The sequence below is a fragment of the Ciona intestinalis genome, unplaced genomic scaffold (assembly GCF_000224145.3).
Source record: "Ciona intestinalis unplaced genomic scaffold, KH HT000278.1, whole genome shotgun sequence".
Taxonomy (NCBI): domain Eukaryota; kingdom Metazoa; phylum Chordata; class Ascidiacea; order Phlebobranchia; family Cionidae; genus Ciona; species Ciona intestinalis.
The window spans coordinates 1-10,745 of record NW_004190599.1 but is presented as its reverse complement, the minus strand read 5'-3'; the positions used below and the strand labels follow the sequence as shown (position 1 = coordinate 10,745).

Here is a 10,745-nt window from a genome sequence, read left to right as displayed (position 1 = left end):
TAAAGTTTAAAAAATTAGTATGTAGGTTATTACATGTGTGTTCCTGGTACTTTTACATATATCAATTCTTAACATGATCTAAGTTCAAGCAAACTCATGTCAGTTATAAATTGAATAAAACAGCATTGAATGCTCTTGACTATGCTTGTTATTTCACTCTTTACATTAAACACTTTCAAATCGCTGAAACTAAGAACTGTTACGTATTAACATTATGAACTAGCATTAATTATCCATCATACAAAGAATCGAAACAAAGTTCACCTCAAATATTAACAAGGAACAACGCCCAACAACCGAACAACTTAAGTCGTTATGGTTAGTTCCTCTTTTCGAAAATATTTGGGGAGAGTTTAAGGGGAAGTACCTGGTGCTGGCACTCTGGGCGGATGATGACGCAATTTATGTATCAAGAGAGCGTAGCTCTAATGAGTAAGCACGTTCTATTACAAAAGATGCAAACCCTTCCTACAAACAACATATATACCGCATCTAATTATTTTCACGAAAAAATATTTATTACGATCCGGATCTGCAACAGAAATGTTGAATTTCAAGAATTTAGAAAAATGAAATGACAAATTAGTTGTAATGTAAATCTAGTATAAATCATGGACATCAAGTTTTGAGATCAAAATAAGAAAAAGATTGCACATAAAATAAGTCTCAATACAAAGTAGCGTTAACACCTTTTCAAATTGGAATATCTTATATTTTCAACATCTAAACAATAGCAATGGCTGGATTTGTAAAACCAGAGCTTCTGGAACTATAAATTAATTTAGATAACAAAGCAATTAAATTTATTGCAATCTGGGTTTAAATTGTCTCGCAACTACCGGAACGCCGTTTTGGTAAACTTGAAATATTTATCGAGATTCTGGAACAGCATATTCTATCCAAATAGCATAGACCAAGTTATTAACCAAATAAATTACTTGAAGGGAATTTGAAATAATGTAAATAAGTGCAATAAGTGAACGGCTAGTACAGAATACTTTCATGACTTTGGGGTCATAAGGTCACTAATGTAGGAACATCGTTCAAAGCTATAAGCTGCGCCGAAAGTATTTTATCAGAAATTGATGAACGAGCTATTCGCACACGATGGTGACGTAGGAGCACAAAATAGCGCATCAAATCACCCTTCTAAACGACAACGATGGCGATCATCGGCTTCTAAACGACAACGATGGCGATCACTGCATGCAGCACGTGAGTGCTATGCAGTGCACTGAAAGACGATGCAGACTCAGCAAAGACCAACCAGAGTTCATCAGTCAAATAGAACTTAGATCCTAACCACTGCCTATACAAGTGGTTAGGCGTTCGAGTTTCTTATCGTGATTGTATATTTGCATCAGTATCGCCCTTGTGTTAATAACCGTGGTAATAAATAATCAACAAACCAGTTATTGCTTGGTTAGTTAACCTTAATCAAGGAGCAAAATTAGACTTAGCGGCAAGTCTCAGAACACGCAGCCACGCTAGCCGATCTCACATCGCTAGTCGCTAAACGCTTGCAATCAACAGTTGGCTCAAACGGACCTTTCTGACGTCACAGTCACAGCAAGGGACAGAGCTTCCGCCGCAACTAACATAGGCGCCGAACCTGGGGTGGCAGGGTGGGCGAGCTAACACAGGAATTTTCTGCACTGCATTAATCAGTCAATATTACAACCAATAATTTAGATTTTGTTTCGTAGGATTGGGTGTCTAACTATCCCTGCCTCCCCTGCATTTTCAAAAGTTTGGCTCCAATGGCCACAAATGCAATGCATGGTCAAAATCATCATATAATAAAGTAATTATAACTTAAGCTGCAGAATTGCTGGCTGAAAACCTTTGAAGTAATGTTGTATGACAGGTATCACATACTCTAACAGGTTTAGCAGATGATGCAAGAGGCATGGTGTTGTCACTACATGTGTTGCAGTAAATTAACCCACAGTTCCTACAGTGATGCTAGAAGGTAGAACAAATAGATTAATCAGAAAAAAAGTTTTAACCATCGTGATTACACACTAATAACTGAAAAGTGAAAAAATGTGATTTTTATTAGAAAGAAAACAGTATAACTAAACTTTTGACTAAAATTTATCATAAAATTTGGTGGTGCACATTGAGTACCATTTAATTGCATAAACAGAACAATGATAAAAATCTAGAAATGCTTTAGCATCCAGAAGTTACTACTCATAATCACATTTTATCATCACTGAGATGTCATTTTCATGAATAATGTTTATAAAAACTCGGTAGTTGTTTAGAAATCATTATTATTATTACTGAATATTTGTCATTTCCTCTCTTATGAATAATAATCACATACCTTGTTTGTTTTATTATATTTATTGTTTTTTCTTTTATCCTGATTTTTACCATACATTGTCCCATGATTTTTACCATACATCTCTTGTTTAGTTTGTTGTGCGAACTATTAGTGCGAACACTGCTTCTAACACTGTATATTAACAAATATAAAATCAAGTTTTATTACAAGTTATTTAAACACTGGAATTAAAACAATGAATTCACAATTCAATTGCATAGATAGGACAATGATATCGAAATTAAGAAAAGCTAAAATATGTATACGTACTATTTAAAATCACATTTGCACATCTTACATGACTGAAACTTTGCATTAAAGTGTTTTTTTTGTAAATATGGATTATAAAATGTTGGCACTTTGGGAAAACAATCATTAAAAAAACAGTTATACAGTTATACAAAACAGTTACAAAATACAGTTTGTTTAAAGCAAAATATGGAAGAGCTAGAATTGAAATGCATAGATTGGTTTGTGAGTTGTGATTATCATACTTGTTGATAATTGTCTTGACAAACCATGTTATCACCCCAGGATGTCCCCACTGATAACTTGTGTGGTTCATTTGTCACAATATACATGGAAAGAACATCAAATGCCAGGAAGCTCAAACACATTAGAACAACCTCAGTTAATGGTTACAAGTAAAATATAGAACACAAGTTGTTTAAACCAAGAAAAACACCTCAGTTAGAAACATTTTTCTCAGATTGAAATAAATTCATTTGCTTGATCTGGTTGTCTTGTTTATACTTATGTGGTTGATAGAAAAAATATAAAACCCGACATTATTTAAAATTAGAAATATACATGAATTAACACATATTTAAAATGCATACATTGAATTGTGATGTAATAAATGAAAGCTTTTAAATTATTAAACTAACACTAATTTGGTCTATATATGAAGCGGAAAAGCTTGTTTAAAACAATTTTTCACTTTGTTTACAAAGCTACAACTGATGCTTTATATCTTGGTGTCTCCATGTTGGTTTCAATCTTCCATTCATTGATTGTTGCATCATAAGCCTCAATTGATCTTGATGCATCACCATTGCTAAATAAGTTAAATTTGGTCATTATCTCATTACATTTTTAAACACATTGAATATGTGGCATGGACAATATTAACATAGATACAATGTTTTAAAACCTTTAGGAACGAGATATATTTTAACAGATTTTCTGTTTTTGACTGACATATTGCTTTGTAGTAACACAAGTGTTTGTGCTAATACTTGTACTTATGTCAAACTTGGGATTTTAGGCAAAATAACATAAAGAGTCTATTGCAAAGTGGATTCCTGGTTAGTTTGCTACCCAGCTGAAAAGATTTATATTTATTAAAATCTTGCCAAAACTTGCTAAAAAACATTTATTACAAAAATAAATTACAACATAAACGCAAAAACAACATAGAACAGAAAAAGGAATTCGGATAAAAAAATTTAGTAGGGTGACGAGACTTGTTTTAACTTTCTTTTAACAGACCCCCATTTAATGATAGTCAGAAAAATAATGTTACAGAATAATTGAACAGTATTATCACCACTTTATAAAACGTGGGTCAAAGCCGATTACCGTTGTTAAATATTAAAAAAATAACGCCTGTTGTGCGAATCGCTAAATAACTCCCCGTGTGTTTTAATCTATTTTTTTGAATTGTTGTCAATTAATAAAGGAATGATAGTACTAAACTACTAATTCGTGGTATCACCCAAAAACCGACATGTATTTTGCATTTGGAAATATTAGGCAATATGTGCTTAAGTGTCCCATCTTCCCCCACTTTACTATACAAAAACAGAAGTTATGTAAAAATTGTTTCCCAATACCTAAAAAACTTGTAAAAACAGCTGATGTTTCCAAAATCACATTTTTAATCGGTAATTTGGTAGGGGAAGCCTCAGAGCAACATAGCGATAAAAAGTTTTCTTTGATAGAGTTTAAAAATTTGATTAAAACCTTGATATATGGGGAAAATACGTAACCTTGAAAAATACATTAAACACTTTTAAATGCTATGATGCCATTTTCAAATGTTATATTGGTAGATAATTCCATTCAATCGCAATCTATGCAATATTTACAATTGAACATGATGGTATAAAAGAGTCTAGTAAGAAATATAACATTTAAGAAATGACGTGTGATAGTATTCGCGTCAGCCAGACAACGCGTTGACATATGTGTTGTAAATCGGGTATGTATACAAATGGCGGCAAATTTATTTAGAGTAGTGCAACTCATAAACTTTGCGGTGTATGTTATGCGTATATACCCGGCGCCATAGCACAGTTGGTTAGCGCGCCTGCCTTTAACCCAGAGGTAATGGATTCAGGGCTCTGCGCTGCTACCATTGTTGGCGTATGTGTCCTTGGGCAAGACACTTAACGGCAATCGCTCCAACCCAGTGGTCACTAATGGGTTGTCCAAATTATCAGCCATACATAAAAAAAAATCTCCTAAAAAATAATTACCCACAAAGTAACATACTTGGTAACTCGTAAGCAGGCACGAGATGTATGAAACAGAACACCTGTGTTATAACGACTGTCGTATTCCGGCCATGGGAGGATAAAATAAGTTGCATTCATTCATATCTTTCTTTTTAAAGTCAAAATGCATGTGGCCTCCCATTGGAGCTCAGCTCTCTTGTTTCACAAATTATTGTTAACTGGTAAAAGTTTGCGGCACGCCAAGCCTTACATAAAAAACAAGTCCCAATAGATTTTGGGGTTTGATAAATACTTTACACCAGTGCTTCTCTGTACACTGAATAGAAACAATCATAATTAGTAACACATGACCACTTACCCTCCAATGACGTATATCTTCCCATTCACAACACAAGCACAAGAACCAAATCGCTCGTGGTTCAAGCTGCTAACATAAGTCCAAGTGTTGGTTCGTATGTTATACCGCTCTACGCTTTTTAATCCATGACCACCTTAATAAATAACTAATTAAGCAAACTAATAATAATTTTACAAGATATATAAAGTATAGGGTAGTCCATTGGTACCATTTTTTTTATAAAATTAGGCAAGTCAGAAATAGTAAAATATATCCTGAATATAACAGTGTAATATATTTCATGATTGCCTGGTATATTTGGTTTATCACAACGTAATGTTAGACTGTGACATCATTAATAACTTGTTTATATATAGAATAAACAACGAACCAATGGCGTAAATCTCATCATTGTAAACAACACCACAAAATCCACGTCTTTCCTCATTCATTGGTTTTAGTGATTCCCATATCTCTTCTCTTAGATCAAAACTTTCCATTGACTCCAAACCAACGAGATTACCAATAACTTTATCATATCCACCAAATGCGAACAAGCGGCCTGTATGACAACAATAGTAATGTTTGAATAATAACAACAGTCATCAAATTAAAATATTTTATTGTTTTGTCGACAAGAAAATATCCATCTCAAAAACAAATTTGATGTAACAATGCAGATTATTGATAAAATAAAATTTAAAAATTATTGATAAGAAAACTATATTTTCTTATAAGATTAACAAGAGAGCATATAGCTATAATGAGTGCTCTGGTGTTACCATTTCAATAATACAGATATAATATAAACGATTGATAAGATTATTATGTAAAAGTTTATTTTAGATTTTTTACGTCCGACACAGTCAGTATTGGTTTAGTTCTTAAATGTTATTTACTCACTAATTGAACTTTAAAAAAAAGACGTTCAACTGCTAATATTGCAACGATTGTGATCGTAATATTTAAGGTGTATTACATGTTTTAAAATAGTGTATAACTGTCACAGGATTTTAAAACTTAAGAACCATCATATCAATTATGAATAAGTAATATGATTTGAATTTAGTCAAGAAATTTAGGACTGAATGCGGAAATTAAGAATTATGATTTGTGGAAAAAATCTTGGCAAAGAACAACAAGAACCAGATCAACTGTTTGGCAAAAAGGATATAAACTTACGAGGCTAAAAATCATTGTGCACATGCTACTGTTCATATTCAGCCCACTTTATCATTACATTTATATTTATTATACCAACCATTATAAGAAACAAGAGCATGTAGCCATCGTTCAGTTTTCATTGGAGGAATGTTTGTCCATGTATTCACCACTGGATTGTATAATTCTACCGATGATAATTTATTACGACTACCATCCCTTCCTCCTGCTACACACATTTGATCTGGAATATAAATGTGTGTTACATTACTAATAAATTTAGAATGGAAAATAATTTCACGTATTTGGTATTGGACATGTCTGTAGCTTTATAAAGCAACCGAAGAAACATTCCTTTTACTTGAACATTTTATAATTAATCCTAATCTATAGGACATTTAGATTTAGTTTACCTTGACACAAGTTAATGCTTTCAGGCGACAATACTAATGTTTGTATAATTAGAATACACGTGTCCTTTTATTAGAGTTCAGCTCTCTTATTAGGATTTCAACTTTAAACCACTATTTTTCTACAATAATAATCCATCAATATATTGTTAAACATAATAAGGAACCAACCATTCAACACAGCAGATGCTGCAAGCCATCGTTGTTCCTTCATAGATGCCACCTCGTACCAATCACCATCAACTTGGTTTAAATTCAAACATTCGACAAAGTTTGATTTACTACCACCACCCGTATAAACATGGTTGTTTATCTTCACACTGGTTGAACCCCACCTTTTATACAAGGTTGGCTGTGGATAAAATTCAATATTTTAATTTTTTACTTCAATAAACAAACAAAGAGATATTAATTGGTAAACATAGATAACGTATTTTCATTGTTTTGTGAAACAGAAACTTTATTTTTAGTTCTATATTGATACGTTTAGATGGAAGATCAAATAAAAACCCATGATAACAATATTGTTCTATATATAATTATATAAAAATATTATGTTAGTTTACTTTTCATGTATTATTATAAAAAACAACCAACCTTTCTTGGATTGAAACTTTTCTTGTTGACGTCATAGGTTTCAACAATGTTACCTTTTCCATAACCACCCACAATCAAGCATGTAGATCCTAAGATAAAAATAAGACTATATGGCATCAAATAATGAACAAGAATATTTCACATTTACCCAACACGTTAGTTGCCTTAATTTTTTTTTCGGTATTGTTTTTTTTTGTCATATTTCCTGCCTGTGTATATGGGGACAGACAGGTAAAAGAAACGTGATTTAAACCTTAAACTATAAACACAAACAGAAACTTAATTGAGCTACAATTTCTTGTTTTGATATAAGACAGCATTCAACCAACATGATACCTGTACCATACATGACAGGTAACTCACCAGGTAACTCATCCACCTGTGGGGTGATGGTTTTTCCATCTATGAAAATATTAAGTCGCTGAATACAACCTTACATAGCTTAGTATTATTATACGTACCTGAATCATCCACGGAAGATACTTCCATATCTATAGAAAAACCATCTGTGGTAGTTAACTCATCGGTGAGGGTTTCTATATCTATAAAAGTACAAAATCTTTCATTACCATGTTTCACAGCTCAGCATTATCATATTTACCTAAACCTTCCATGGCAGGTGACTCATGGTTTAGAGCTTCATCATCTATAAACGAACCAAGTCACTTATTATTGTGCTCCATAACACAGTATTATTATACTTACCTGAACCACCCACGAGAGAATTTACCCGATCTACAAAACAACAAAGTCACTTATTATGATGCTAGATATCTCAACATTTTATACGTACCAGGATCAACTCCCAACAGATACTGCATCATCTATAAAAATACAAATTCAAACATTACTCTGCAACATTATAACTCAGCATCATTATACGTACCTGAATCTTCCATGGCAGGTAACTCATCCATTTGTTGGGTGGTGGTTTCCAAAACTATTAAAAATAATAAAGTACAGCTTTAATAAACGTGCATGTTCCATTGAAACATGTATTATATTAAAGTGTATTATAAATACCATTTTAAGGAACTTGAGCTGTACATTCGGATAATGTCAATATCATTAGTAGAATACAACCAGCTTTATAAAGACAACAAAACAACTGTTTGATCATTTGGTAAAAAATATTTATTGTGCGTTTGTTAAAGCACAGACAAGGGATACACAGAACAATTATAATTAATCAACATTCATTTACTTTCTGTAGCTTTGGGGCGTTTGGTTGGTTCTTGCTGCCAGCATTTCTTCATAAGAGATTGTAACTTAAGGAAAATTTCATGATCTTGTTTTTGATGTTGTTTCAATTGCTTATCCACCTCATCCAAATGTTGTTGTGCGGGCCTCTTACCATCGTGAATGATTCCCATAATAATATCTTTCGTAGCTTCGCCGGAGTAAGCTTGTTTTCTTGTCAGCAGTTTGTACACAGTTATACCGAAACTGTTGAAAAACATTAAACTGTCACAACGTCAGTTAAGATGAAACCTGAACATTTAGAAAACACTCAAAGCAGGTAGCCTACTGTTTGCCTTGCTTAGAAAATTATGAATGATATATCTAGTTTTGGACAATATTTAAAAACTCAGTTAGGTTTCACAACGTCACAAGTTACCTGTAGATATCCATGGCTGCTGTTTTATCTGCATCACATTTTTGAAGACGTTCAGGAGCAGTGTATGGCCATGTTTGTTGTTCTGAAGAAATTTCCAATGATGACGTGCTGGCACCGGTTCGCTCTCTGGTGTTTACTGAACCAAAGTCGGCAAGTTTCAGAACCCTGGATTTTGTGAGAAGAATATTCTTTGGTTTTATGTCACCATGGATGAAAGCTCTCTTTTCATCATCATTGTGCAAGTAACTGATGGCTGATATCAATTCATGCAAGAGCCGAAGACGCTCGCTCCAGGGAAGAACTTTATCAGACATGATAAGTTCATTCAAGTTGCCACCTTCCATGAATTCCATCACAAGACCTTTCATCCTAAAAAGTGATGTCACACCAAAAAAGGTGACAATGTGGGGATGCTTCATTCGTTGAAGTATTTTTGCTTCACTTTCAAACCTGTAAATATGATAGTGATTAAGCTGTCATGGGGTTCTTGCCACATATAAATCATGTAGTCATAGGCACGGAGTACGCGTAGGTGGCTCCTACGTCAGGCGGCTTCCATATACAAATTAACAAAAAATATGTTAGTTTACTAAATTTATTAATATTTTCGTATTGTTCTTAAAAAAATATACAATCGGGCATTAAAAAAATTAAAATTAGGGTTGCGACAATAAGAAAACAGAAATTTAGGTATGTGCTCATCGCGTGGTACTTGCGTTGACCGCATGTGTAGAATCTGTTATATAGTTGTTACGTATGCGTAATTGTCTTTTTTACGTCACTTTGAACATGCACAAAATGTTTAAACCTGTTTTTAAGCTTCTACAAACCTACTTGCTAAATAATGAACGTGTGAGTTGCTATTATGACGCAAACAATCGACATGTAAATTGATACTATGTCGTAATTAATTGACAGGTTAAACAATTGCTATTATAATGCAATAAATCCATGTGTGAATTCCTACTATTTCATAATAAACATGCTGCTTGGTTTAGGAAACATTATAAACATAAAGCAGTGCTACTTCTGGAACACATTTATGGGTTGATTTTTTACCACCTACATTGTTTAGAAATTAGAATAGTCGTCTGTTGAGCAGTGTTTATTGTTTGTTTATTCCCCCGTTGGTTGTTCTGTATTTTCGAAGTAGGCAGTGGCGTCGTTTTTTAACACAGGAGTTGCGACCATAAAATTGTTTAGATATACCACGGCCCGAGGGCGCGAGTTACAGTTATGCGGAACAGCCAATTGTCATAATATTTTAAGCCATACAAGATTGCTTTGAAAACAGCACTACAAAAGCAGTAATTTTTTCCGAAAATAATATGTTTATGAAATCACTAATGAGCTAGCTGTGTTTAGCGCCTCTGTCTCTCTGTCTGTAACCAAAGGTAATAGGTAGGCTCGTCGCTGCTACCGATTTGGGCAAGGTGTATGAACAGTGGCGCAACCAGCGCGTTCAAAAGGGGGCTGTCATATTTACGTCTAGTCCACGTTTATCTCTGACGCGATAAAACACTGCCTTTATTGGTTGTGCACACGAATATATATTCTATTTTACGCGGTAAATTAAAACTAACACTACATTATTAAAAAGACGTATCTAAATTAATATAAACAGAGGAAACATTGTTGCAGATTTACGCATGTTAATGTAACGATTATTTACGTCAGAATACCTTTGATAAACCATTACGATTGTTCCATCACAAACGAGATTGTTGGTAAACAATCGTGTTTTATTTGCTCCCATACGATCTGTAGTTTTTGTATGATTTCTGTTTCTGATGATTAGTTTAAATCAGTGCTTCCCAAACTATGGTATGCG

The 10,745-nt window shown here is 33.5% G+C and overlaps 1 protein-coding gene across 5 annotated transcripts; it reads right to left on the bottom strand.

Annotated features, from left to right (window-relative positions):
* Positions 1–1,687: 1,687 nt before the first annotated feature.
* Positions 1,688–9,424, bottom strand: LOC100181306 (kelch-like protein 12). Of its 5 annotated transcripts, none has more exons than XM_026839452.1 (14): positions 8,915–9,403; positions 8,501–8,742; positions 8,183–8,236; positions 8,090–8,120; positions 8,002–8,031; positions 7,898–7,942; positions 7,758–7,838; positions 7,660–7,698; positions 7,297–7,385; positions 6,871–7,051; positions 6,390–6,533; positions 5,520–5,690; positions 5,150–5,282; positions 1,688–3,389 (listed from the first exon to the last, which is right to left on the bottom strand). In XM_026839452.1, exons 3-14 carry the CDS (start codon positions 8,207–8,209, stop codon positions 3,278–3,280), a joined length of 1,083 nt encoding a protein of 360 aa, XP_026695253.1. In that variant the 5' UTR covers positions 8,210–8,236; positions 8,501–8,742; positions 8,915–9,403; the 3' UTR covers positions 1,688–3,277. The 5 variants fall into 5 exon arrangements, with proteins under 5 accessions (XP_026695253.1, XP_026695254.1, XP_026695251.1 ...); XM_026839453.1 differs by having other exon boundaries at positions 7,758–7,787; positions 8,915–9,402; XM_026839450.1 differs by lacking the exons at positions 7,898–7,942; positions 8,002–8,031; positions 8,090–8,120 and having other exon boundaries at positions 8,915–9,422.
* Between the last annotated feature and the right edge of the window lie 1,321 nt (positions 9,425–10,745).